The sequence below is a fragment of the Clarias gariepinus genome, chromosome 22, assembly GCF_024256425.1.
Source record: "Clarias gariepinus isolate MV-2021 ecotype Netherlands chromosome 22, CGAR_prim_01v2, whole genome shotgun sequence".
In the NCBI taxonomy this organism is placed as follows: Eukaryota; Metazoa; Chordata; class Actinopteri; order Siluriformes; family Clariidae; genus Clarias; species Clarias gariepinus.
The window spans coordinates 10,448,002-10,475,709 of NC_071121.1; the positions used below are offsets into that span (position 1 = coordinate 10,448,002).

The 27,708-nt window shown below is 42.4% G+C and overlaps 1 protein-coding gene across 3 annotated transcripts in view; it reads right to left on the reverse strand.

Annotated features, from left to right (window-relative positions):
• Positions 1-27,708, reverse strand: part of rerea (arginine-glutamic acid dipeptide (RE) repeats a) — a 175,777-nt gene that overhangs the window by 55,933 nt on the left and 92,136 nt on the right. For all 3 annotated transcript variants that reach the window (XM_053481779.1, XM_053481780.1, XM_053481777.1), the window contains exons 2-3: positions 25,924-26,374; positions 13,576-13,646 (exon numbers count right to left, since the gene is read on the reverse strand). In XM_053481779.1, the coding sequence (XP_053337754.1) occupies positions 13,576-13,646; positions 25,924-26,230 (378 nt within the window). In that variant the 5' untranslated portion in view covers positions 26,231-26,374. The remainder of the gene's footprint in view (positions 1-13,575; positions 13,647-25,923; positions 26,375-27,708) is intronic.

The following is a 27,708-nucleotide window of genomic DNA, read 5'->3' on the forward strand; positions in this document are numbered from 1 at the left end:
CACACTTTGGACAAGCTGGAAATTGGACCGGCTGAGTGAGAAGCGGTGACAAGACCCTCCAGAAAGCATTAGGGGGAGAGGAGGGGGGGGGAAGAAAAAGAGAGAGACACCGTGTTAGGTGTCATGACTCCGGCAGGAGGGTAAGGACCGCTAGCCAGTGTCAAGGGGATCCAATTTCACAAAAGCCAAACCGAGCTGATGTGTTTGGGGGGGTGGGTGGGTTGAGAGAGCGGATGTGTTCAATAAGCCGCGCTGACTGTGCCACTAGAATACGAGGAAACTTGCTAATGAGTGCATACTGATTTACTCTGAAACATGAGTCAGCGGTGGCAAGGGAAACGGTTTTAGTTAACAAGGAAAAATGAGTTGAGAACAAACCCGACTGAGTGCAAATTCCCTTGTAACATCTTGTACCCTAAAATTGGAGAGCCTTTCAGTTTGATTTAGCAGCTTTGTTGCCACCATTTTAATGTGATGAGGCAGATGTAATTAAAACGCTGGAGATTATGGCAGGGTGATGGCTTGTTTTTATTACAGCCTGTGGTCCTGTAATAAAAGAGTAAATATTACCTTCCTGCTTTGTATCTCTTACATGACTTTCCTCCTCTCCTGCCCACAGACATCAAAGCACGACGAAAAGATACAGAAGTCTGCTTTCCCCCCTTTAAAGATGAAACGGTCGAGCTGAATGCCAGACCTCACCGTTCTCCGCTTCAGACACCGGTAAAGACATCAGAGGAGCCAATTTGCCTGTGATGTGCCAAAAACTGCCACCGTGGCGACTGCACAAACTCAAGGGGCTTAAAACTAACACTGAGCGGTATGTCTACTGATGCCTTATCGGCTGCATTAACACCAAACTCAAACGGCAAACACGTGCGCTTAGGTTTACGCAGGTTCAGCTACTGGTCCAGTCAACATGCTTGTTAAGCAGCAGGTTAGAGCTCCTCCTACAGGCCGAACCTGGAGCTCTGTCTCGATCACAGTTAAGCATAGAAGCAACTTTCTCGTTATCCTAGACAAATGTTGAGACACTACTACGTGAGAGACAGAGGGAGTGTTAGTTAGTTGCCAAAAAAGGACATGACAAGCCGTTTTCTTAATCTAATCCCGTCCAGTTTAGACTCTTTAGATATAATCATTTGCATTTGGGAGTCTATCAGGTGACCTCTGTGTGTGTGTGTGTCTCCTTCCTAATTCGCTTCTGACAGCTCTGGTAGAAAAAACAAACAAACCCAGGCACAATGTCAAAAAGGTGCCGCTCACTGAACAGTAAACTTGTATGGATCAGTTTGCCACTCAAGAAAGTAAACACGAGCGTCTTTATCATCATGATCAACGTGAGCAGGAAAGGCTTCCAGCTAACACGGACATCCCGCACACCGACACTCGCAACTCTTATAAAATATCTACAGAAATCGATGTTTTGAGATCGATAGAGTGAATTTGAAGGTAAAAAAGAGAGAGAGAAACTGATTGGTCTTGTGCCAAGTGAACCGATCATTGTTTAACCCCTTTGTCTCTCTCTATCTGTCTCCTGCAGCGCTGTAGCTAAGTTGCCCCAAAAAAACAATAAAAAAGTGGAGATACAAGGCTCACTTCAACTCAATGTCCTCTCTACTAAAAAAGCAGGGAACACTTGGTTCACTGCATGTTTCTATCGCACAAGCTGGGTTTAATGGGTGTAAAAGACATGTTCTTTGACTATAAAGCAATTGCTGGTGCACTAAATACCGCTTATTAATTCTCTCCTCGTTTTACTTGACCATTACATGGAAATTAACAACCAAGAGCATTGTGCTGCGGAAAAAAATTAATAATCAAACATTTGATCTTCCCAGCACAAAAACCTCTATCATCCTCTTGCCACCGTGCAATTTGAGATTCTTTTTATAGCTTTGCAAAAACTCATGCTTTTCTTTGGCGTGTATTTCAATCATTAAAAAAAAAAGGAGGAAACTACGTTTTAATATGCGTCATAAAGCTCTCTAAGAACTCGAGCAAAGCCTGACATTTACTGTGTGAGGAAGTCACACTAACACATAGAAAAGCTTTAGACGTCCTTAAAGACAGGTAACTTAGGGGAAAAAAAAAAATATATATATATATATATATATATATATATATATAAAAAGTTGGGTAAAATACTTTTTTTTTTTTTTTTTTTTTAAAGAGTAAGAGTTAGAGACAGAAAACCTTATTTTTATTTGTACATTTCAGGTTGGGAAAACTGAATTCACATTGAATTTCAGGCCATCATGTCACATATACTGTTCTTTGTTTTAGGTATATTTTTGTTACCTCAGGCAGTGTGTGTGGAATTTCATAGCATATCTGTTTCTCCTTTTTTGTTTTTACTCCAATAAATAGCTTTCTGGGTTTACTAATGTGAGGACAGTTTTACGCCAAAAAAAAAAAAAGTTTTAACAGGAAAAAATTATAATCTAATAAAACCTCAAATCATTTTGTTATAGTGAGCACAACAGCATTTAACTCAAGAATATATACACACCATCCCTTTTGCCCGTAACTGTATTAATATTGTTTGCTGTCCTCACCTTCAACTACTAAAGCCTTATTTAAGCACCTTAACACTTGGGTATAAAACACCTGGGCTGGCACACGTAAAGGGAGCTGTTATAATGAAACAAGGTGAGAATGGCACAGTTTAATAATTTAGTTTCACCATTGTGGAACTGCTATTGATTGCGCTTCCAGGAGTCTTATATAAATGTTATCTCGAGCCTCACAACCTCGATCGCCACTAGCCTCGCTCCATCTGGCAATGTAATCATCCGCCGAGCTCTCCTACCCTGTCTCTGACCTCACACATCTCCATTTTGATTCGGTCTGTTGTTCTCCTCTTCCTGCTCGCTCTCTATCCAGTACCCTGCACACAGCTGCTTTCTGAAACGGCGTTTACCGACTACAAAAGGAGCTGCAAAAAAAAAAAAAAAAAGAAGCAGCAAGGCAAAAAAGAAACAATCGACGGCAAACAAACAAAAGCAGAGAGGAAGCTCTTGAATTACGCTTGATTATGCTGTATTATGGATTTCATGGCCAGACTACGTACCGTTTCAGCCTTGAGATATGAGGATTGCTTTATTTATTCACTGCCAGACTCGCGTGTACAATCAAACCGAAAACACGGCCCTTTAGACGAGCGGTTGAGTGTGTCTTAAAAAAAAAAAAGTACAACGGACACAAGCCCTTCTTTTTGCTTTAGGGAAAAAGGGGGGTGTATAAAAAAAAATGGCCATTTGAATGCAGCTGCTGCAGAAGCTGAGAGGCGTGCGCTTGGCTAAGCGTCTAATGTCATTAGCGCCAGCAATGTTAATGCTTCTTTCAGTGGAATTTGGAGTGTACATTAATAAATGCAGCCATTACGCTCGCATTTTTTGCGCAGCAGATTCACTCTAAACGCTGAACCAGTGCTTTAAGAGCTTAAGCTGGGAGTCGGGGTTCTGACAAATAAACTGCGGCGATAAAACAAACGGCAATTCGATGAAACGCTAATTCAAAACTAAACAAATATACTGCAAAGTCAATACAATGTGTACTGCCTAATAAAAATCATCTGGGGCGGGGTGGAGGGTGGCTCATGAAAAGCTGAGCTCACTTTTAATAGTTGCTGAATTAAGAAAACGAATCGGTTCGAATCACACGTGCGTGTACAGTAGACGCACTTCGATCATCCGTACGCTTGACATGAGCGCACACTCGCCAAAGCTCCCGCGACGTCTGCTGCTGTGAGTAATCTTTTGGTAGGACTCAAAGAAGCACAGCGTACCTGAGAGCCCACTGGTGAGCCACACACACCTTTACATATTTATACATGCAAATCTGCTGGCTTGTTTCCATGGGCTGAGCCGGCCGAAATGAAAGGAAGGAAGAACGAAAAAAAAGGGAAAGGGGGGGAGTGCATCAAGTGTAGCAGTGGCACTTGAAGAAAGCAGAAGGAGGAAGAAAAGAAGAGAGCATGAAGAAAAAGGGAAAAAAAAGGAGGAATGAATTCATAAGAGAGCCAGAGAGACAATGAAAACATTAGAGGAAAAAAAAGCTTGAGTGAGAATGAGAAAGAATCAGAGCCCCATATTTTCGGGGTGCTTAATGACTCTGTTGTAAAGATGGCGCTGGCTGGTGTGCCGCTCAATAAATATTAACAAGTACCGCGACTGATGGTGCTGCTCACTGATCCATAATTGCATTTTCAAAATGCTGGAGCCAAACACACAGAGAGAGAGAGAGAGAGAGAGAGAGAGAGAGCGGTGTAGTGGTCTAAGCAGAATGCTGTGGACTGATGAGCAGACAGCACTCACACTGGCCAAGCCAGGCTCAATGAGGATTTAATCACAGCCACAGAGAGCGTTTAATAGAGACACTGGCCATTCATTATGTTGCTAATGCTTCCTCTTCACAATGTCATGATGGCGCACGGTATTCTTCTTTTCTTCCTGTTCGTGCAAAATCCGAGATCATGTTTAAACCATGTGTTACAGCGCGGTGAAAGAAGTGTGCATCACACAAAGCCTTGTGGGACAATATGGGTTTGTCAGAAATGCAACACACAGACTGGAGGAAAAGAAAAAAAAGTGGCACATCACACTTTGTCCCTTGTTTCTCATTTATGCACATATATTTGCATCTTTATGCAAGTGTTTTAATTAAAGCTGAGAAACATTAGCAGGCTTCTGAGATAAGTGGCATAGCCATCAGGAGAGGATTGTACTCTGCATCTCATGCATGAAAAATTGCATGCTCTTCAGTCTAAGAAGAGTCTCCCCCCCACCACCACAAACGGTTCAAGAAGCTCATCCACACACACACTATTCACACTAGAAGTAATCAATGTGTGTTAATTGCTGCTTGGTTCCGCTCAGGGTCAGTGCGAGGCAGGTTCGGTTTGCCGTGTCCTCCCTTGTCCAGTGCCCCGAGCTGCTGTTTCCAGTAAATCATTAACCTCTCGGCAGGGCTCTGTTACCAAACGGAGCGAGGAGGAAGAGGACGACAATGCAAACCTGGGTAACCTTTAGCAGCCGTGGTGCACAGTAGTACACATGTCTCTCACATAGACACGTTTAAATAATAAAGAAAAGAAAAAAAAAGACTCAAGTGTTTATCTGTAAACAATAACATGCGTCCGGCCTTGTGCAGTAGTCAGGCTCGGCGGGAAAATAAACAAAAAAAACATGAATCCATGCAGATAATTGTATTGTACATCGCATGTAATTAAATGTCCATAAGCAGAGAAAGAGTGAGTGGAACAGACCAGGGATTTTTCTCTCTCTCTCTCTCTCCTGGCTGAGCCCCTGGAGGAAAGCAGCAATCACTCCATTAGAGACTGTGCCGTGCTGCAGCTGAGCTGGCCAATATCAGCAAATTAGTTTAGCTACGAGGATTGGGGGAGGGGCTGCCAACACACACAAGATCACTGATCATGTATATACAGGCAAGTGAAATTAGAGGAAAGCAAGATCAGGATACACAAAGAAAAAGAGAGCAAGAGATAGAGACAGTGATGTGAAAATAGAGGACGGCAGCAAACAAAGAGCCTGGATGAGTGTATCGAGCAGAAAAGGCGGCGGCGTGAAGGTGCTGCTCATGATTGATTCGCCGGTGTACAATGTACTTTGTGTCTAACCCTCTCCCCGCTGAGGGATCGCTGTCGTTCTGCTCTCTCTCTCTCTCGGGGCAAAGCCGAGGGCTCTGATCCTAACTTATCGGGTGTCAAAGATTGACTCGGAATCCGGAGATAGCACCGCGCCGTGCAGCTGTGTGACCGCAGAGCCGCGCAAAGAGCCGATCGCTAATAAAATACACGAGAGCCGGCACAGCTGGAAGACTTTCCGTTTCTTTCTCAATTACACCACAGTAACGCGATCAAACTACGCATACAGCGGCTTCGCTACACATCATGTCTACATGCATACTATCGTGTAAAAGAGAAGAAAAAAAAAGCTCCAGTTTCGGAAATTTGAATGACGAAACAGCAGCTGCAATAATAAGTAAGAACTATGTACTATACACTGTACGACTGCGAGAGAAGGAAAAAAAATGCTTCACTCTGCACACTCGGATGATGTGGTGAAGATTTATTTCTGTAATGTTTCTTTAACACTTCAGTAAGGAGTCTCCAGAGTCAGCACTTTGTTTTTTATTTTTTATTTAGGGAACACTCCGCCACTTTGCATTTTTCTGTTACATGAGGAGGGAAAAAAAGGCTGATAAGGGAAGACTGTTTAAAACTGATGAAATGCAAGTTGTAACAGGAAGTAATTGTTTTTTTTCCTGCTGTTACACAACATTAACCGTTACTCTTACTGAATTTAAATGTAAGAGAATTTTTTTTGCTTATAAATAAATAAAAAATACACATATAGGGGCCTCCGAGTGGCACAGTGGTTAAGTGCTCGCCATATTATCGCAAGCCCAATTCCTGGGTGATGCTGTAACCTCTCACAGCCGGAGGTCTAGAGAGAGCTGATTGGCTGAGCTCTTTCAAAGGGGAGGGATAAGAGGTACTAGGATATTAGCGCTCCCACATTAATCACGGCTCTGCCGCCAATCAGGGGCGTCTGTGAGCTCATGCGAGCAGGAGGAGCAGATAGCGCTGTCCTCCGAGTGTGTTACGCCGTCCCCAACAATGTGTGACTGAGCAGTTCGAAAAGAAGGAGGAAACCACAGATAGTCTTCGGCCCTCCCGACTGAGTGGTAGTAGTAGCCTTAATGTTGGAGCCCCCTAGTGACAAGGAGGAATTGGACACGACTAAATTAGGGAGAAAATCTGGAACCCCAAAAAAAGGCGATATAAATATCTACTGACATCATTAAGGAAAAATATATACATTTTTTTACAAAACGTGTCTTTAAAACAATGTCCTATAACTTTTTATTTAGAAACCTTTTTACTAATTTTAACCTTGCCTGAATATTCTTCTACAATCTGTTGCTTGTACAATTATTACAATTTCCCTTTGGGATTAATAAAGTACACTCTCTCACTATCCATCTATATAAAAGTAAAACATGTTTGGTGAAACTCAAAACTTGACTCTCGGTTGTGTTCTATATTAAATACTTTTTTTTTTTCTTCCTCTAATTGGTTGCGGTATTTGCTACTAATCAAAATTGACATTATACAACAAGAAGCAAGGGGGGGAAAAAAGCAGAATTCCTAAATCAAGATTTTCGTTCACATGTGTTTTCCTGTCAGGAAGTGGGCGTTGAAGAGCTCAGAAAAGTTTTTTTTATTTTATTCCTCTTTATGTAGCAGAGAGAGAGAGAGAGAGAGAGAGAGAGAGAGAGAGAGAGAGAGAACAGATTTGTTTGGGACTGTGAACTGCTCCGCCTGTCGTCGCATTAAAATTTCACATATCGCAGGTTCGGCACTAATGGGCTGAGGATAAGGAGTAAATACACTGTGGCTGTTGGTGTCCTTGAACTCAGCATGCATCACTAGCCCTTTAGAGGCTTGTGAAATGGTGCCTGGGCTAACTGCCGTTAGCATAACAGGAACCCATTATCGCACCTGTGAGGGAGAGAGAGAGAAAGAGAGAGAGAGAGAGAAAGAGAGAGAGATCTGGCCTGATTTAACATAAAACCAGATACGGTGAGCAAACACAGCAGGAGCAGAGTGATTCATAGCTAAAACTGGCCCCTCCTAAGGTTATCTACTTACACAAGACCAAAAGTGATTGAGTGTATGTGTGTGTGTGTGTGGGACAGAAACAGAGAGGGCATGTAAGAAAGGAACATAAGAGCACCTCACATTTTTTCCACCTCATTTTCCCTCTCTGTAATCTCCTTTATTCGGTCCTGTGCCACAGAGCTGTTTACACAAGGCGAGGGCAGCCCTGTCATCTGTGCCTTAATCTCAGCTGAGAGCGCGCACACACGCACACGCACACACACAGCAAAGAGAAAAGAAACCTGCCTTTGTCTGTGTGAATCAAATGCGATATAATTGTGAGCACGAAGTCAGGAAACAGCAGAGAAATGTGTTAACAGTGATATTCTTACGATTACGAATTTTTCAAAGACAAAACATTTTTTTAATATCAGTTGGCAGACACCAACGGACGAGTATCTTTATGCTAGCACAGAGTTGTTTGTGAGTTTATTGCATAGTAGTCAGAATAACTGATGTGAGCATGGCGACGATTTCAGTACAAGTCAGAACGCTTAAGGATTTACGTATTTATTTAATTTTATGTTATTTTAGGGCATTCTGTCGCACGACGACTGTAAACTCCCAAATCATGTTTTAAATCTAATTCTGACCTAATTGGTCATTACGTAGAATAAGTAGAATTACAGTGAAACCTCGGATTGTGAGTAACGCGGTTTGCAAGTCTTCTGCAAGACGAGCAAAAATTCTTAATAAATTTTGACTTGGAAAACGAGCACCGAGTATCACGTATTCGCTTCTTGTTGGGACGCACGTGATTACAACTGAGCCAACAGATTTGTTCTCTCTTGTGCTGTAGAATTGTGGGTAATCGTCTCCCCTCCTAGGTTTTTAACATCCGTGCACGCGTGGACTGTTAACTATAACACTGTGACCACATGTGTGTGCATGTAAAACATTTTATTTTGTGTCTGTATGTTTGTGTACAGCGCGCGTGTAAATCGAAAGCAAGTGTCATTAGAAAGTTTAAAAATTAATTTTCTTTCTCTGCTCAAGTGTCAGCCTGCTCTTTGTGTCTGTATGCGCGCCATTGGACACTGTGTTCCCCCTTAACTTTTTGTAAAAGATAAAGTGCAGGTCAATTTGTTTTATTTTTACTTTATATTTTGTGTTAATTATTTTTATGTATTCATTTTTTTGGGCTGTGGAATGAATCATTAGAATTTCTATTATTTCACATAGGGAAATTAGTTTTTGTTTAAGAGTGTTTTGAAATACGAGCCCGCTTCCAGAACGAATTATGCTCGTAATCCATGGTTCCACTGTATTGTCATTTTGTGATTAAAACCCCCACATCGCCTTTTATCATTCGAATGATTCTCTACAACATTTTTTGAAACCTATCGGGTTTTTTTTGTGTTTTTTTTAAAAAAGCTAAATCGTGTCATTATTCAGCCTGGACTAAGTGCACTGTAAGTTGGAGTACATAAGTGTTAGCCCCCACAAAGCGTACAAGAGGAATCCTCATTCTTCAACACTTGTAAATTGATAGCAGCATTCCGTTTGTTTTTACCCTCCCAGGGCTAATCGGATTCCCGGGTCGTTAGATAAAGCGCCCGGAGTGACGTTAGCTGACTGCTAAAAGCCTGAGGTGAACACGCTCTCTTCCTTCTCTCAAAAGCCTGACCAGTAAAGATGACGCTCCAAAAACCTCTCATCGTCGAAGAAAAACTCAAGCCGTGAAGTCGTAAATATCGGCACTGATGCAGAGCGTGATGTGTGTCTAATATGAGAGGATAAAGGAGGCCCCTGGGAGCTGTGATCGTTACACATATATAATGAATCTGTGTTAATACTGAAGAGAAAACGTGACAATATATTTCAGCCTTTCCTGTTTAAAAAAAATAAATAAATAAAATGCTCCTCGCTGTAAATCAATTCAAGTGCTAAAAGCGTATAGGAAGGGCTGACTAAGACGGGGTGAAAAATCCACAATCGACCCGAGAGCTTATTCTTTCTAAAGACAGGCGCGAGTGTCCTAATTAAGATGTGGTGTGGCTTGTGGGATTTGAGGTAAAGCAGGAGGCTGACTTCATCACCTATCCTTTACACAGGCTCTTACAGAGAATAAATTCTGTATTTAAGTACATAAAAAAGGAAGAATAAAAAATTCAAGTAAACAAATAATCAATATTTAAAATAAACATGCTGCAAAGCTCGACAGGAGAACAAGTCTTGTCTTTTTTAGGCTTGGGGGAAGAAATCTAGGCAGCTGGTTAAATAAACACAGTATTCAGCTAGATTGGAATATTAATGAGCGTTTAATCATTTTATCCCTCCACAGACTAAGTGATCAGCAGTAGCCCTAGACTATGAGTTTGTACCGCTTAAACAAACAATAAGACGGTGAGGAAACTCAAAGCAATGGAAATTATTAAAAGGCTAAGTATCATCATAAGCAGAAATTCATTTAGAACTGTTTTAACCTCAATCATGCTTTCTATTTGGATTTTATATTTTCTGTTACACGACTACATTTATCCAGCCTTCATGAAAAATTTATCCTTCCTTTACCCTTTCTACAATAACTAGTTTGTTTTCCATCCACTTCACACATGCTGTGAGATGCTTTCCTGATCACAACGGTTGTAAAGAGTGATTATTTGAGTAACGGTAGTGCTTAAATCAGACCTTTTACTCCTGTTTGATCCTATTTTTTTTGTACCACATGAAGCATCTCTCAGAATAGTCCAGTATATACTGCTGTTCCTAATAAAGTGGCCTGTGAGTATATATCCAATATAACAAGCTCAACTTAGCAGGTAGGAATTTTTACCAAACAAAAAAACAGCCACTTTTAATGTTTCAAAATGTGTGAGCAATTTTCTCGATACCCAAAGTATTGGCGCCCTTCCTTTCTGTATGCGACCAAATTTGCTCAGTTCACATTTACTGGGTTCACGTTTCAATGTGTAAGCTTAGTGGCCTCATTTTTCACTCTGTGTCAGGGGAAGAAAACTCTCATTTTGAGCATATCTTTACTTATACATGGCTACTTGATTACAGCATGGTAAGTAAGAATACGCATGTCTCACACTAGTGTGCCAGGGACCAGGATAATCAAGGCGCATGATCGTAAAACTATTAATTCGGCTAAAAAATACTGAATAAAACTCATTTCTGTTCATTACCATTTGTGTGTTTTATTTGTTTGCTTTCTACTCAAGTTCTACACACCAGTGTTCCTCATTCCTTTTGTGTCTGGTGACCATAAAAAATGTTGAAAAATTCCTTTAAACTGCCCCACGGATAAACAGCCCCCCCAAGTAAAACTACAGCCACCTCTGTTTAAGTGCACAGTGGGTACGACCGCATTGAACACCCTTTGGCTATGCAATCCGCTACCGCTGTAAACATTATATTGCTGCCTCTGCTGCCACTTCTAGCATGTTCAAAACGTTGTCATATATAACAGCTAATAAATCCAATAAACAACCAGCAGCTAATGCTGTAATTAAATCAAACAATTGTTATATTTATCTTAACAGCACTACAGTGATGCAATAGATGCCGAGAATGTCATTCTTCCGAAAGAAAAGATCTAAGATGCGAGTCTTTGCTTCTGTTGGGTTTTTTGGTTATGTATACACACACACACGAGGATGTGTGAAAAAACTCATTTCTGCTTCAGTTTTATCGCCAGCTTGTACGCGCTCTAAAAGGGTATATTAATACTGTGAAACCGCAATATTCCTAAAATAGGTCAACATAGTAGTAGTCAAACCGTAAATCCCCAAACTCATCACTAGTTTCACCTTTGCTCTTGGTGAGGCTGCATTCATCACCCTCACAGAGAGCCTGAATGTTTCTAAAGATTTTCATACAGTTGGGGAAAGTGCTGGCAGTGCATTTACTGGGCCAGAATGCACACCGCAGGCGGAAGCTTCAATCCGCTCCAGACAAACAATGCAGATGGGCCTCCGTTAATTACGCACGCAGAGAAGGGAGAAGAGAGCTCGTGGACTGAAAAAGAGGCTAATACATCAACTGTTTTCTCTCCTGATCTCCACCGGTACACAAAGACCTCCTGATTTGCACTTAATCAAGGCGAAGATGGTCACAAAACATGCGGCTATTATTGGCAAGAGTGAATTTGTGTCGCCCTCAGCACTCTTCCTGGCAATCCGATTAAAAGGCTGCTCTGATGTCTAGGCCGCCACATCCGCCTCCACATCCCCTCACCCGGCCCCCCCGTCTCTCTGGCCTCTTATCCCTCCGTGCTCTCCCAGCCCTCCCTCCATCATCACCTTAGTTGTTATTTGCCATTAACAATGTCTCCTGGGACTGCTCTCGGCACTCTGCAGGACAGTGGGTGAGCCGGGACGGGTCTCGGCTAATTGTCTCCCACCGCTGATGGGAAGAGGGGAAGAGCAAAAAAAAAAAAAAAACCTATCAGGATGGCCATAATTTGCTTGTGACAGAGCATTATCTCAGCAAAGCGCTAATCAAACCTGATTTGCCTCACGCACGATCTGAAGCAGTGAGCAAGATGGGGAATACAAACAACCAAACTACGGGAGCGAGGAGAAATAAATCAGGAATTTCATTGCCCTAATAAACCAGATTGGATCTCAGAGGGTTTTTGCTTTCCACATGACATGCCCTTTGAAGACGCGGGTGTTTAAAGTGGCTGATTAACAATCGACATAAAACGTGTCGGCAAAGAGCAATCTGAGCGGAATTAGCTGCAGACTGAAATGAGCGGAGGACTCACTCCTAAGATGTGCTTCCACACACAAACACACACGTGCACATGCAGTTCTCTTTTAATCGATTGATTATATGACAGCGCTGGCTTACACTCTGGCGAAAGTCTCAAACTAGAGATGCGTTTTTTTTTTTTTTCCCCCCCAGATAAAGTACAAGTATGAGCACATGTGTTTTGCTATTACCAAGGGTGATAATTAGAAAGTGAGCACCATTTGCAGTAAAATACGTCAGGTGAATAAAAGTCACAGAACTGAATCGCTCTCATGCGCAACAGTTTCTTTACGAACTCTCGCTGATCCTGTCACTCGCACTCGGCTATGCTCACGTTCTCTATGAAAGATAACGTTTAAACACTGATTTTTTTTTCCTGGCTGTTATATTCTAGAAAGATGAGAGCCGTTTGCAGGCTACTTTGCTCTGATTGCCGTCATTAATCATGAAACCGCGTCTGATGCAACAACGTACGATGGATAGACGTCAAGATGTATCACATTGAAGCATTTATTTTTAAAAAGTAGGAGAATGAATCGACATGGTATACCAGACTGGGTATTAGGCCTCATTTAGGCTAAACATTCTCTGCAGAGTCTGGATTGCTAATTTGGTTAGGAATCTAATAATTTAGTTTTGACAAAAGTTAAAATAAGTCAACAAAAAAATGTCAACATGTCTGCTGGCAATTAATAATTTTTTTTTTTATTAATCACCAAAATGACATTTTTTATCCTGTAATAATTAGGCAAATTAATAACCATGCTGTCATTAAAAAAAGGGGAGGGGGGATGGGGGGGGCAAAGATTTAAAAGAAGGATCCAACTTTCAGAATCAATGACTCCATTTAAAATCTGAAATGCCTTCCGAATAAGGAGTGTGACTTGTATTAAACTTAAAAAAAAAAAAACAACGATACAAATCAGCCTTCTGTGCCTCTGAGACAAGACCACACTCTAAGACGGTATCAGGTTTTCTAAATCCTGTGTGTAATTAGAAGTGCAGCTTCTTAAAATTCTCATAATACGCTCAAGAGCAACTTTCGTGAGGCTTCTGAATGCGGGCAATCGCCCCTCCATCCACATCAAAGGGCTGTTTGATGTAGCTTTCATATGACTTTATTAAAAACAAAAGGCAGGAGGAAGATAAGGCCGTGTCTGAGGAAGGAAAAGGGCACCTCCACTCACCAGCTTAAAGTCCTGAATGCTACAGATGAAGTAGGGCGTGTTGGGCCGCCGGCTCTCTATGTACACACAATCTGTGAGAGAGAGAGAGAGAGATAGAGACAGAGGGGAAAGAAACACATTAACATTAGCTGGATCACCCCTACAACATTGCCTTGTGGTACATGATATATTTCCCTTTAAAATATCCCACTCTGTAAAATTCATCAGGAATGTGAGTAATAGGATTAAAGGGCTTTTGGGAGCGGGACAAGCCCGTCCGTCTCCAGAACAAACATCAAGACTGCAACAGAGAGAAGGCCGTTATTGTTCCAGCATGATTATGTTTCAATGATGCATGAGTGAGCGTGCGTGCGTGCATGTGTGTGTGTGTGTGTGTGTGTGTGTGTGTGTGTGTGCGCGCGCATCTGGGCATGTTTTAATATTGTGCCGGGGACCTTATCTGACAGGGTGAAAAGCAGCGAAAAGATTTCCTCTCTTACTGTGGTAAATTTAGGAGATTTTTCTACTTCGTTTTTAAAAATAATTCTGTCCACACGACCTACGTTTTAAAAATATCTTTGACCACATAAAACCGCAAAACGCCCTGATAAGTGCTGTTAGGAGCGTAAGTAATAAATAAGGGACCAATCATGAGCCAGAAACGTCATTACCGGTTGCACTTAGAAGTCTCAGAAGTCTGATGGGCCTCTTCCAAAACCAGTTTTGTATGTCGCAGCTGTGAGCTTCGTAGTACATTCAGGCACCTCTGTTCGTTAACGTAACTGCGCGCGCATGTACACGCATGTAAAAAGTCCAGTACGCAACATTACGTACAGTAAACTAGTGAGTGTGTTTAGTCTACTATCCTCATACCGGCACACAAGGTGAGGTTACAACAAGCCAAAATCTTCCAAAACAGACTTTGGAAAATATTCACTTTGGACGGAGTTTTCCAAAAGCTCAGTTTTCAACGACCAAAACTGTGTGGACGAAAGACCAAAACCGCAGATAAAAATCTGTTTGTAAAATTTCCCGGCGACGTGTGGACATGGCCTCGGTAGTAAAGGCATTACGTATACGGTCAATGCAAGGTCCTCTCAAGGACAGTAAGGCAAATGTGTGAAAAACACAAATAAAAGACAATGCAACCTTCCTACACCAGGTCTCCTAATCCTTTTATATTTTCCCCGCCCTAGCCGTGAGTCCTAATTTTAACACAGTCGAATGACAAACTGGCTTCAGATCTCTGCGGAGGCCCGACCCGGCCTTTTGTGCTTAAAGCGAATGTGACTGTTGGTATGGGAGGGTGGTGAACTCTCATCTCCTTAACAAAAACATTCACAGCAGACAAATAGACAGCAACCTTGCTCTTGCAGCCACTTACTGTCTCTCTCTCTCTCTCTCTCTCTCTCTCACACACACACACAGGCTTCCTTCCTCTGTGGTCGAGCTGCCAAAGGAAGATGAGAAGATCGTTGCATTGTTTAGTTTTTTTTCTGTTTTGTTTTTTTCTTCTTCTTCTTCCAAGCTCTGAAAGTGAATCTGCAGCGCTCTCGAATTGAGAACTGCTGCACGTTTATCAGGATGCTCAACAAAACCCTGGACCCTGCTCACAAAGACTACATATTTCTTATTTATGCAGAGGAGGCCTTTATATTCTGAATGTGGCGAGGACATAAAGCAGGGTGTATTCGAAGGCAGACAGGCATAGATCTCTCTATCTCTCGCTCTCTCTCTCAGACTGTGAGGTGCCAGCCAGGCTCCGGCTCCTCCACAGCTCCATTCAGAAACGCTCTCATTACATTACCCTGCTATTTCACACGCTGCACGCCTTTTTTAGCCTGGCACTGCTCACATTATTTATGCTAGCTAGACATGTTTTAACTAGTTCTCCTCAGTAGCACTCGAGCTGAGAGTAGGAGATGGTGTGAAGGGAGTGGGATTGTGGTGTCTGAGATGTAGCAGGGGCTGGAGTCCTAATCGCAGGATTTAGCTGTGTGGGATAAAGGAGGTGGTGTGGAAAAGGAGGAGGAGGAGGAAGAGGAAGAGGAGGGGGTTTGGAGAGGCGTTTGTCGACTAATAGTCAGTAGACCTCCCAGAACGAGGGGCGAATGGGTGCAAAGCTGCCAAGCACACAGCGGGACTCCATTTTTCTTCTCTCTCTTTCTCTCGCGCTCTCTCTCTCTGTGTAGACTACCTGACTCCAGCTATAAACCAACCTGTTAATAAATAAGACCAACAACAAATAAGTGTGTGGCAGAGTAATGATTCGATTGATTACCATCAAAATACACTCTTGTAAAATTAAAAAAATTGTCTAAAAAAACTGCAAAATTTCTTGATTAGATTATTTTTCCTTCGATTAATTGCGAAATCTCTCTAGCTTTAATAAAAGAAAAAAAGCGCAAAAAAAGCTTTTCTTTGATGAGGACAAATCGAGGCTTTTATTTTAATTGCTACATTTTTTTTCCACCTCATGTAAAAAAAAAATGAACTACGGTCTCATTCATGTGATTCAATGCCTTACTGAAAGCTTCTCACAATAATCCAGATCAAAATGGCATCTTTAAAGCGAATAAGTGCTCGCATTACCATGATAGCATTAGTTTCATTCATTTTCCAAAATCAGATACGATTGAATACGAGGCTGCGGTACACGGTATGGCGTCATAGATTTAATCACCGTTACCCGTTTTACACATAAATTATGTTCAATGAAATTTAACCTAATAATCAAAGTCCGAACTGCAGTTCTTGTAGAGCCAAGTAAAATTATTTCTGCATGTAACCCAGTGCGTATATAGTTTTACTATAAATGGCCTAAACATAATGGTTGGGGGGTGGAGGGTAGCTGAAATTCAGATGAGTCAAATTACTGTCCTGCCTTAAGCAAAGAAAACAATTATGTAGTTTGCTGAATGTACTGGGACTGGGTTAAGAACTTTTCAATGCATTATTAAAGACCTGAATAGTGCTGAATTAGATAGTGCTGAACCAAGAACTTTGTAGAAGAAATGTAGTTGGGGAAAAAATTAATTATTAATGGAGATCACTTACTCGCTTGAAGTTCAATTGTAAAAATGGACAAGAAGAAATGTTTAATAGCAAAGCTATGTTTAATAATGAAAGTAAAAGGATGTCCACACAATGTGATCATAACTCTCAGGATTGGGACTAAACAGCTGTGTAGCCATGAGAAAACCAGTACAAAGCCTGCGGTGTCAGTGTTATGATCTGGGGTTGGTCCAGTTGGTCAGGTTTAGGCTCAGCAATGTTATGTGACAATAAAATTAAGTCAGCTGATGCCCTGAATGTACTGAATGACCAGGTCATCACATCTATGCCTGATGGCACATGCATATTCCAGGACCACATTGGTCACCACATCAGAGATAAAGTCAGTTGAAGGAAATCCTAAAGTGTGCAATGTTTTTTGAGTGGCCGGATACCAAAATTAAAATAGGAATTAAAAAAAATGAGAAACTGCTTTCACACATTTGCTTAACTCACAGTGGTAAATATAAGGCAAAGCACACACCTTCAACATTCCTGACCAAATATGACCTGACCTGACTGAATAATGGTATGTAAACAATTTAATGCACGCTTAAAAAAAAAAAAAAAAAACAGAAAAGAAAAGAAGAAAAAACCTCAGACAAGCTGTCCAAAGAAAATGCTGGTGTGAATATCCACTGGCAGTGTAAACAGGAAGAGTAAAGAGTTTTTAACTTGAAATTATGCTTCTTCCCCCGACGACATAATTTGGGGTCTAAATAAGATTAGTGCGGGGATATATATTAGTGAAATACTGGATCGTGGTGTTGACATTACAGCAATCTTATTGCTTAGGTCTACACGCACGAAGCAGCAAATGTTTCAGGATCATAAACAAGCAGGTACGTAGAAAGATGGAACGGATAGTATTGTTAGAGTTAACACAAAAAATGCCTGTCAGACTTGAATATTTTTTTTGTAATGCGAAAATGAGCTCAGAGTGGAAGAACCAGCTGACTTTTGAGCAAGGTTTGAATCATAACATGAGAAACTGTTCGAAGAGGATAATGATTTCTCTCAGTCTGCATTAATGCACTTAACTTGCTAATAATCTCCCCATATGTTTCTCCATTAACATTTTAGTCAATTAAGTTACCAGGCAACCAAAACACAAGACCGGAGCTTTTATTCGCCTGGTGGACCAGATAATGGATTGATCATTCGTCCACCTCTGAAGTATAACCCTTTTTTTCTTTTTTTTTTTTCTTTTTTTTTTTTAATGCCTTTACGCTCAGGTTCTGAAGCACTAACGCGACGTTCCAGCCTCCTCGATACGACGACGTTTCAACTCCGCAATCCTAATGGGTGATGACCGTGTCAAGGCGACGAAACATGAAGAGGAAGGGCTAATCAGCATTCGAGTCACGGCACAGTTCACCACCCTGCTGTGATCGTATCTTTATTCAATCAGGAAACACTGAGTGCTGAATCCCTGATTCATAAAGCATGCAGAGAAGTGTGATGAATTACTGGGCACCAAGGTCATACGGGTTACACTATCTCGTCTCCAGCTCCTTCAGCAATGTGTAACTAGCGTGTGTGTGTGTGTGTGTGTGTGTGTGTGTGTGTGTGTGTGTGTGTGTGTGTGTGTGTGTGTGTGAGTGAGTGAGTGAGTGAGTGAGTGAGATGGGTCAGACAGAGCTTGTATCGCCGGCACCACTGAGATCAACCTTAACCCAACAGCCTGAGCAGACACGCGAGAGCGAAGCGCTCCAGACCACAGTAAAACAGGCTCATTTGAATAGAGCTGCCGAGAGACCCGCATGGAGGCAGCGTTTACCCAAACACTCCACATCCCAGAGGTGAATTAATGTAGCGTGGGCCGTAGGAGGCTAAAAGCTATCACTAACAAAAACGTGGCAGTTCCATTCCGCTGCTCTTGACGCCCGCGCATGCATCATCTTTAATTTATTTGTTTTTCGTCTGTGCCATTATTGATCTTGTTGCGTTTATCTGTTCGACGCAGCAGGCGGAATAAAGATATTTAATAGGCTTGGCACTGGGCATGCTGTTTGTTTGGTCAGAAAGGGTTTGCAAGAAATAAATAAATAAATAAATTAAGAAATAAATAAAAGAAATAAATACACCTAGACATCATGGCTTGTTATCATTCAGCTTTCTGGTTGGCAGCAAGGACAGGCGAATGAGTGACGTGAGGCTCTTACGGACGTAAATGAAAAGCTCCCGCTGGTGCCGAGGCTGACCTGTGGGGCGGCGAACACGGCCTTCTTCATATGAGGAGGAGGAGAAGTAGGAGGAAAAGCGGGTGGGGAGGGGAGGCTCTCAGAACAAAAGAGACAAATCTGGAGATGAGACGATGATGTCTTTGAAAGTCCCATGCCACGTCAAGAGGGATTTACCTCGAAGAATTGCGGCTTAGGACCCTTAACCCGGGCAGCGGTTTCATTTAAAGGAGATGAATTCTGGCCAGACTGGACGCAACCGGATAAGCTCTCGGTAGGAATGAAAGCAAAAAAAAAAAAGGCAAATATGGAAACTGGAAAAAGTAGATTAAAATGAGCACTATTGGGGGGAAAGGGAGAAAATTCTCATTGTTTCATCAAATCTTTCTGCAAATCCTGATGGCGCTCGTTTGCCGCAAACTGCTAATTTGCGCCGTGCTCCCCGAGAGCAGCCCTCAATCTGTTCAGTGGCGTTCCAGCCATTTTGTGCTTTTCCAGAGCTCAAGCAGGCAGAGCCAAAGAGGAGCAGGGGAGGGGCTGCAGTGGGGTGGGAGGGCTTGATGTAAGCTCTTCCAGGGTTTTTTGTAGACTTCCCAAAGCCTCCCTGAGGCTACAGGTTCCACCTCTTCCCCGTTTCTCTTCAGCTCAGGGGGCTTCGCAAAAAAAAAAAAAAAACACCACACACACCCTACACCCTTTATCGACTGCATGGCTGGAGCAGGATTGGCCTTGATGAAGTGATATTTATTGAACTAGAGAGCAACAGGGATGCAATAACATGCAGAGGGTAAAAAAAAAAAAGCTTAAACATGACCACCTTCTAAACATGCATACTGGAAAAAAAGGCAGAGTAGGTGGAATCACACCGTGCTCATATCACATATCTCAACACACCACCACCCGCACATTTGTACAGCCAGGCTAAATTAAGACACACCTGATGAAGAAAAAAAAAAAAAAGAAGGATGCATCATTTTTATGTCAAACATGGTGCTGATACAGGAAAGATTTACTCGGACTGCTTTTTGAGGGAGAAAAAACAACAACTGGAGCATTCAAATCTAAAATACCATTATAAGTGCTGAATAAAAGATCAAACAGATGTTGCTGGGCTTCCATTATTTTTTCATCCCATAAAAAATGTGATGTTTTTAAACTAAACACAAACTAAAAAAAACACAAAAAAAAACCCGGCAGTTTGGATTGATACTGTGGAAACACACGCAGCAGAGGGTCTTAATGAAAACTTGGACGTCGGCCCGTGTCTTTGATATCGTGGCTGGTGTGGGTCTGTTGTTGATTATTAATCACAAGTAATCCGTATTTTTTTTTTTATCCGTTTCCAAGATCTTTACGCTTTTAAGAACTGACTTTTCTGTCAGTGATCTATAATGTCAATGTTTAAATAATAAAATACACATCATAACCTAACACAATTATTATTATTATTCCTTGACTCACTGATAAGGATTACGCATCGAGCATAAAAAAGGCACATATGTTCATGGTTACATTCATGCACTTCACCCGCTAGGCGATTTTAAACGAAGTGCATTAGGAAGCTATATTAGTTAATGTGGACTGAAAAAGGTTACAAGAAAAGTGCTGCTTTGGTACAATTTGGGTTTCACTGCGCTGAAATCTCTCACTGTCAGGACATGTGTATTCTGTAAAAGATCATTATTATTATCATTATTATTATCATCACTTACCCAATAATGAGTTTGGGCATTTCCTCCCCTCACCTAGCCACCTCCCTGTTTCTATACATTATCTCCTTTTCGCTGAATCTTTTATTTACATGTTGTAGCTCTAGAACACAATTTGCAGTCGGCTTTGCATAGATTGCAATCAATCATTTTGTACAACTACGAGTGAGGTTTCGGGATGTTATCTGATTGGTGTCGACACACCATTTGCATGTAATGGAATATGAGGGAGTTACGAGCATACGTGACATGACATTTTCTCCAAATCGCTAAAGGGGGGAAAAACACAAACAAACAAAAAACAACAACACAACAAGCATGCAAATTAGTGCTGAACAACACTTTCTGACAGATGAGCCTGAAGTTTCTAAACACTGAACACTGCGCCTTTACTTCCAGCGAAGCGTGCGGGACAAAAAAAAAAAAAAAAAAAAAACACACACACACACACACACCTGCGCCGTCAGGTTGGCCGACTCGACTCAGCTTGGCAGGCGGCAAAAAAAAACCTGCACTCGGCTGCTGCTCAAATTAAAGAAGCAGGAGGGATGCAATAATCGCTTTCACACTCCACTCCTCCCACATGAACAACAAGCAGCAGACTGTCGGCCTGTTTCGCTCGTGTCATTTCCTGCAGTGAGGCGCATCTCGGCCTATGGCTGAAACGCTGTTTTTGAGTGGTAACCTGGTCCGAACCGCCGTGCGTCCAATTTACACCAGCATTTTTTTTCCTGTTCTGCTGCAGAGGTGTGTGTGTGTGTGTGTGTGTGTGTGTGTGTGTCTGTGTGCATGCAAGCCTTCAGTTTTTTGCGTCTGAAACACAACTGGCGCACACACCTTCGCCACTTCACCAACACCAATCCTCTACTCAAGTCTTACACTAGTGTGCATATTTTCCCCCCCTCACAGCTCACATTATACCTCGAGATAGCATCGATCAGGCTTACAAATAACAGTCTCTTCCCCCCAGGTATGAACAGGAGCCTTCTGACGTGTTATCGTGTGGCAGCTTTCTAATTTGTAATCTGCAGGTGGTTAGGATTTCACAAAAGCCTTCTTTAGGCTTGCAGTCATACCGAGCTACACTGGGGGATTTTTCTAAATAGATTGGCCTCTTTTTTTCTCTCTCTTCTCTTTCTCTCCCTCTCTCTCTCTTTCTCTGCAATCCTATGGCTGGTATTTGAATTTCATGAGAAACGCTGTAAAAAGGGGTTTCTTGTCTTGTCGCGTTGGAAACGCTTTAGCCAAAGCGATGTCAGGAAAGCTGTATAATACTAATACTTGAGATATGAATAGCAGGCAGAGAATCCCTTGTGCTCGCTGAATACCAATGAACACCCATGTAAGGGATATTGAGACACGTTATTCAATAGAGCAGGTAAGTTAATATAGATATACTTTATAAAAATTTTAATTCGAGCCCGAAAGTCATGCGCACACAAAGAAAGCCTGTTCATAGCTGTACGCAGGTGTGCTCAATAGTAGGGCCTCTTCTCTTCCAAGCCTGGGCGGTGAGGAGGTGAGAGCACACATGTATGGAAGAACAGCGTGTGTATGGTGTGGTATATATATTTATATATGTGAGATAACATTGCTTTGCTGCTTCTCCATGACTGATGCAGGTGGTCAGCCGCTCGTCATCGCACCTACACGACCCACAAAACTCCCTTTCCTCCCTCTCGACAACACAGTCTTGTTTGAGAAAAGTAAAATAAAGAATTTTATTTTCCTCCCAATAAATTCAGAATGGGATTGTTTAATTCTCCACACGTGAATTAGCTAAGAAAGTGACCCCCTATCCCGTCTATAAAGCTTAGCATTAGCATTATCCTCTAAATAAAAAAAGTAAAAAAATGTAAAATTAAATAAATAAAATCTCTGTCCGGATTTGCGGTGCCTCCTTGAAAAATGTTTGACAAGCCCTCACCAAACTGCTGTGTACTTCACAACTCTGAGGTGTTATTTCCCTCTGACAAAATGTGTTGGAACAGTCGTGTTTACAGTGGTGGTGGGCGATACAAAAACAAATTATATATATATATATATATATATATATATATATATATATATATATATATAATCAAAATTTCCTTGTTATAAGATATGCATTGTGAAATATAGGTTTGCTAAAGAGCTGCCAGCAAAACAGTCGTGTTGATTTATAAGTCGCCTCAGTCGTCCTTTATTAAGGACGTTTTTTTTTTTTTTTTTTAAAAAGATTCAGCTGCGTGTGAAAAAAAAAGCATCTCCGTATAAATATTATATGTTTAAAGCAGATAAAGGAATACTCTGGCGCTTTTCAACATTATCTCCGTCTACAGCGCACAGAGCTGTATGTGTGATTCACTCAACTGTCAGCAATCTCAAAACGTTTCTTTGTGCTGAAAATAGAGCGGAAAAACTTGTTTAAAAGAAACATGCTTCTGATGGAAGTCTAAAGGCTACTTTTAGAGAATAAAACAATTTTTCACGATAGCTTTATAAACTCTTTAATTTGCTAATCTTTGCTTTTATCTTTATATGGATTTCTATTCCACCTGTCGCTCCGACCCTGGTGTGTTCGCTCAGATCTGAGCTGGTGTGAACGAGATTTCAAAGCTCTTACGCTGTCGTGATTGTTTGTGACATCTTTGTTGCGACTTTACTTCTTCGGTCAGCTGGATGTTCGTATGTCCCCATGGAAATGCATTTAAAATATTTATTTTTTGTTCCTGTAAGTGTAAATCACGACGTAAGAACAGATGAGTTAAAAGAAGTAGTTTTTAATTCTCTCCATCGTGACGTGTTGGATTGTGGTCCTGTTGGAAAACACCAATGTACCCCCTCCCCCTTTTTTTTTTTACTTTTTTACCCATACTACTGAGCATTGCTTGGCTTTAACAAGCTACAGATAGAGAGCAACTGTTTTCAGACTTAAGCAGTCTTTTGGGCTTAAAAGCGGAATTTTTTTTTATTTTTTTTATGCGAGCCTTCTGCTAGAGCGGCTAATTCGCACTGAGTAAACACCGTCTTAAAAATAGCACGCGGCTAATACGCTTAAAACCCGCAATGAAAAATAAAAGGCTGAATTTAATCATTAAAAAAAGCAAACCAAAACAATCTAAATGAATAAAATGATCCCTTAAAAAAAAGATAAATAAATAATAATAAAAATCCTCTCTGAGCTGTGAAATACAAGCTGAGCTGGCCAAAAAAGAAGAAAAAAAGCACAAGCGGACAAAAGGGACGTGGTTATTAGGCGGGCAGCGAGGTGCTCCAGAGGCTCCTGGAGGTGGGAGGCATTTGGCCCTGCTGACAGCGCTGTGGGCTTTGGGTGGCTGTGTAATTAGGTGACAGCTGTCCAGACACCCACAGGCGGCCAGGGGGAACACAGACATAGAGAGAATATTAGAGAGGCTGTTCTAAGGGCTACATGTGTCTCCAGAGACGAAGCACGAGCAAATGACACGGGCAGACATATAGCTCAATGCAGCCAGCGTCTCTGGAGCGGCGCTTTAAAAGCTGCATACGCACGACGCTCACACATCCTGTTTGGTGAAAAGAAATGGCCAGTGGTGCAAGGACAACCCGGGCAGCATTGTAAGCGAGACTGCAGTGGACAGGATATGCACCGAGACCCTGATCATTGATCTTGTGTGTGCGTATAATCTCCTCGCTGGATCCATAAACCGCCTTAGTGTGGTGAATATCCGCAAAAGCTGCGCGCTGCGCGGACACAGGAGGACCACTCGGAGAGCCGATCGATTGTGCTGCCTGGTCTGCTCATACAAATGCACCAGATCACCACCACCTACCCGCTCCCCTCTCTCTGACACACACACACACAGCAGCAGCAGTCGTATCGATGCAAAACAAACAAGAGACAAGATCAAAAACTTAAAAAAATTAAATATATTATCTAATGTCAAACAAGCGCGTTAGTCTCCTTATCAAGTGACAAAAGCAATTAATGCCACATTTTGAGCTCGGCTCTCCGCCTGCTTAATACGCTCCCTCTCCAAGGGTGGTCACAGTTTTACATACTGTGTGCCACTAGACAAATATAAAAGGATTTAACATTTAGCTGTGCTTAATCCCGGCCAGCTTTTGTGCTTACTTAATCCACTCGAAATCTGATTGCGACGAGGCCGCACCAAATGTGACCGCCAGATTCTTCGGCTGGGAGCCCCGAACAATACCTGCTGCTACTAAATAACGCACGCCGTGTCTCGAACGCACGGAGGGAGACAAAAAGCGGCTCCTGAACTGGAAATTTTAGATTCCAGCACGTCATTGACGCATCGGTTGACATCCCTAATGTGTGACATCATACCCTTGTACATATCCTGAACATGGGTGTATTTATTATTGTCTCCCTGTCTGTCAGCGAGATGAAGAGAACCCGCTATTGTCTGGGCTGGCGAACTGAGAACTGACAGGGTGCGGCATCGGTGTCAGAAACGAGGCTTCATTAAGGCAGACAGCGCTGCTTTCAAGGACCTTCCACGGATAATGCCTCCGAGCATATTGCGCTGGAAATGTGTGTGTGCGCGCGCACGTGCATGCATGGGGTGATGGTATAATGTGGGAGCAGGAAAAAAAAAGGCTGAAATTACACACTGGCTATGATTTTCACTGTCTTAACTTTAAATAACTATGCAGTGTGAGCGCGCTGCTACTTGACCTTTCGTTGCTGCTAGGCAAATGAAAGACATGGCAGGGATGATTTAAGTCTACAGGCAGCACAAGCACGCACGCACGCACACACACACACATACATACATATATACAATGGCTGCCCCTTTCCACAGCTTTGACATTTCCCCTTAGCTGTGCATGTAAAAGCAATTTACAAACAGTAAGTGAAAGAGGCTGTGATACCAGACACAGGTTACTGCTGCCAATTAGACAAACACGGCGCATAATATGGACCTATTTTTTATATTTCACAGCAACTAAAGAAAGCACACGAAATATGTGTGCATTTAGTGCACTTACAAAAGCTAAGGTGTGAGTAACGTTTGCGAGATTGCGTCACATGCTCCGGGCGAGCTTGGTACGATGCTCTCATTGAGCACATTAGAATAAATTCACATTAGCGTCGCTGGTAGCCAGGACAAGCGCGTTCCTTTTCATTCGTACATGTTTAAAATGAGTGATGTCTACCGAGAGCAATTCACTTGCGGGATAGTTATGCTAAGATTTTTTTTTTTTTAGTTATGTTAGAATAATATTATTGAATACATTCTACATTGGGAGCCAAATTAAACTTTCTTTAAAAACCACCTCTAAAAAACGGGACTGGATTTACTGGGACGACTGGGAAGAATACCTCAAAGAGTGTAATTAAGTGCTGTGTAGCAGATGAAGTCATAAGCCAAGACTATTGTGGATTTGTCTCCCTAACTCGAACAACCGGGAGATGTGCTTTAAACGGCTCTTACCACCGGGCCTGTAGACGACGTCGTCTTCCGTGACGAACGAGGTGATCTCGCCGGTCTCTGTGCGCTCGTAGCGCGACTTCTTCTTCGGGAGCTTCTTCTTGCTTTTCTTCGTGGCTTCCTCGGGAGCCGCGGTGCCGCCGGCCGCCTCGTTCTCCTCGTCCTCGCTGTGCTCGCTCTCGGCGTAGTTCTTGGCGCCACCCTCCAGCGTGCAGCTGCGGCGTGGCCTCGAGCTTTCGCTCGCCTTCTCCCTCCGGTCGCGCTCTCGATCGCGCTCCCGCTCCTTGTCCTTTTCTTTGTCGGCGGTCATGATTCGCCACGTGCCTTCCTCTGTCCTCTCACGGCTGGGCCTCCGTGAAAGGTAGACTGTGAGCCTGGGCTTCAGTCTTCTGAATTTACCAATCAAATCCAGGGAAAATTCGGCCACACCAACAACCCCAGGGTTTCAGGAGAGCTACGGAGAGAGAGGGACAAAAAAAAAAACAGATGTTATTGAGAACTGAAATACTACATCATCGTTGATGAACATCACACTCTTTGCCTCCATGAGAGACTCTTATCGTAGGTGAAAGCCACTAGAAAAAAAAAAGGCTTATTAATAGACATGCAATCTTCAGAATCAATCAGAGGCACTAGACAGCGCAGCTGCTCAGAATAGAGAGGAACATCAATGGGCAATCTCCTCTACCGCAGCACTGCCTTGCCTCAGGAGAGCTCCGAGCAAAGCTATATCAAAAAGAACACAAACTTCAAGCCGCCTGCTCTATTCCCCAGTTCATTTTGCCCGACGCTGAGAGACGGCCAATTGTTTTCCCAGCGACTTAAAGAGCGCTCCCGGCAGCACCGTCTTCAAACAGCCTCCACCGCGCATCTTACAGGAGGAACAGGTGCAACCGAGCTTCTCGATATCTCCGCGTTCGAGCCGCACCGGACCGCCTTGCCTTGCCTTCTAACATCAATCCTGGAAACGCTCCGAGGCAGGGTCTAAGCTAGGTAGGCCCGCGGGCCCTCGTGAGCTTCAGGCTCAGCAGTGGTCTTTGGTCATGTGTGGGTCGGAACAAGCTCGCTCAGCCTAGTGTAAAGCTTCAGCACTGAAAATCAGATAAGACAGGCATGCTGAACTGAACCTGGCTACAATCTCCAGGCAGAAAACAGCTTCGGTCCAAATCCTGTTTTTTTTTTTACAAGTTTTGCTGAAACGCTCACTGCTTCTTCCCCCCCTTTAAAGTCAACGTTCATAAAAATAAAGATCAATCATCTAAACAAAGAAAAAAAACATTGAAAAGAGAGAGAGGGGGTGAAAAACAAACCAGTACAAGGAACAGCTGTGCAGACCCAAGTGTACACACTGTCTTTTTGAGAGCAATCTTTTATGTCATATCGCCTCTTAAGTCAGACTCTTTTAAAGGTAAAGAGTCTGGCACCAAAAATCCCCTCTAGATTCAGAGAAAGAGGGAGTTTCACTGGCAACCTTTCCCTCAGCAAAAATGCCGAGGTGATATTTTATATTCACTCACCACTATCTCTAAACTCTTAAATAACTGTCACAGGTGAGATGTCATGACAACCTTTTTTTGTTATCCAGTAGCTCCATCTTGCTCCCCCAAAAAAAAAAAAAAAAACTTGAGAACTGTGTCTATGGAAGAACGAAAAACCAGCCAATCAAATTGCATGCATTAAAATGCCTGACACTCACAGGTCAGAAAAGTGCACAGGAGAAAAAGAGAGAGAGAGATCGGAGGAGCGTGTGAAGACGAGACTGTGTATGTCCTCAAACTGTTGGCGGAG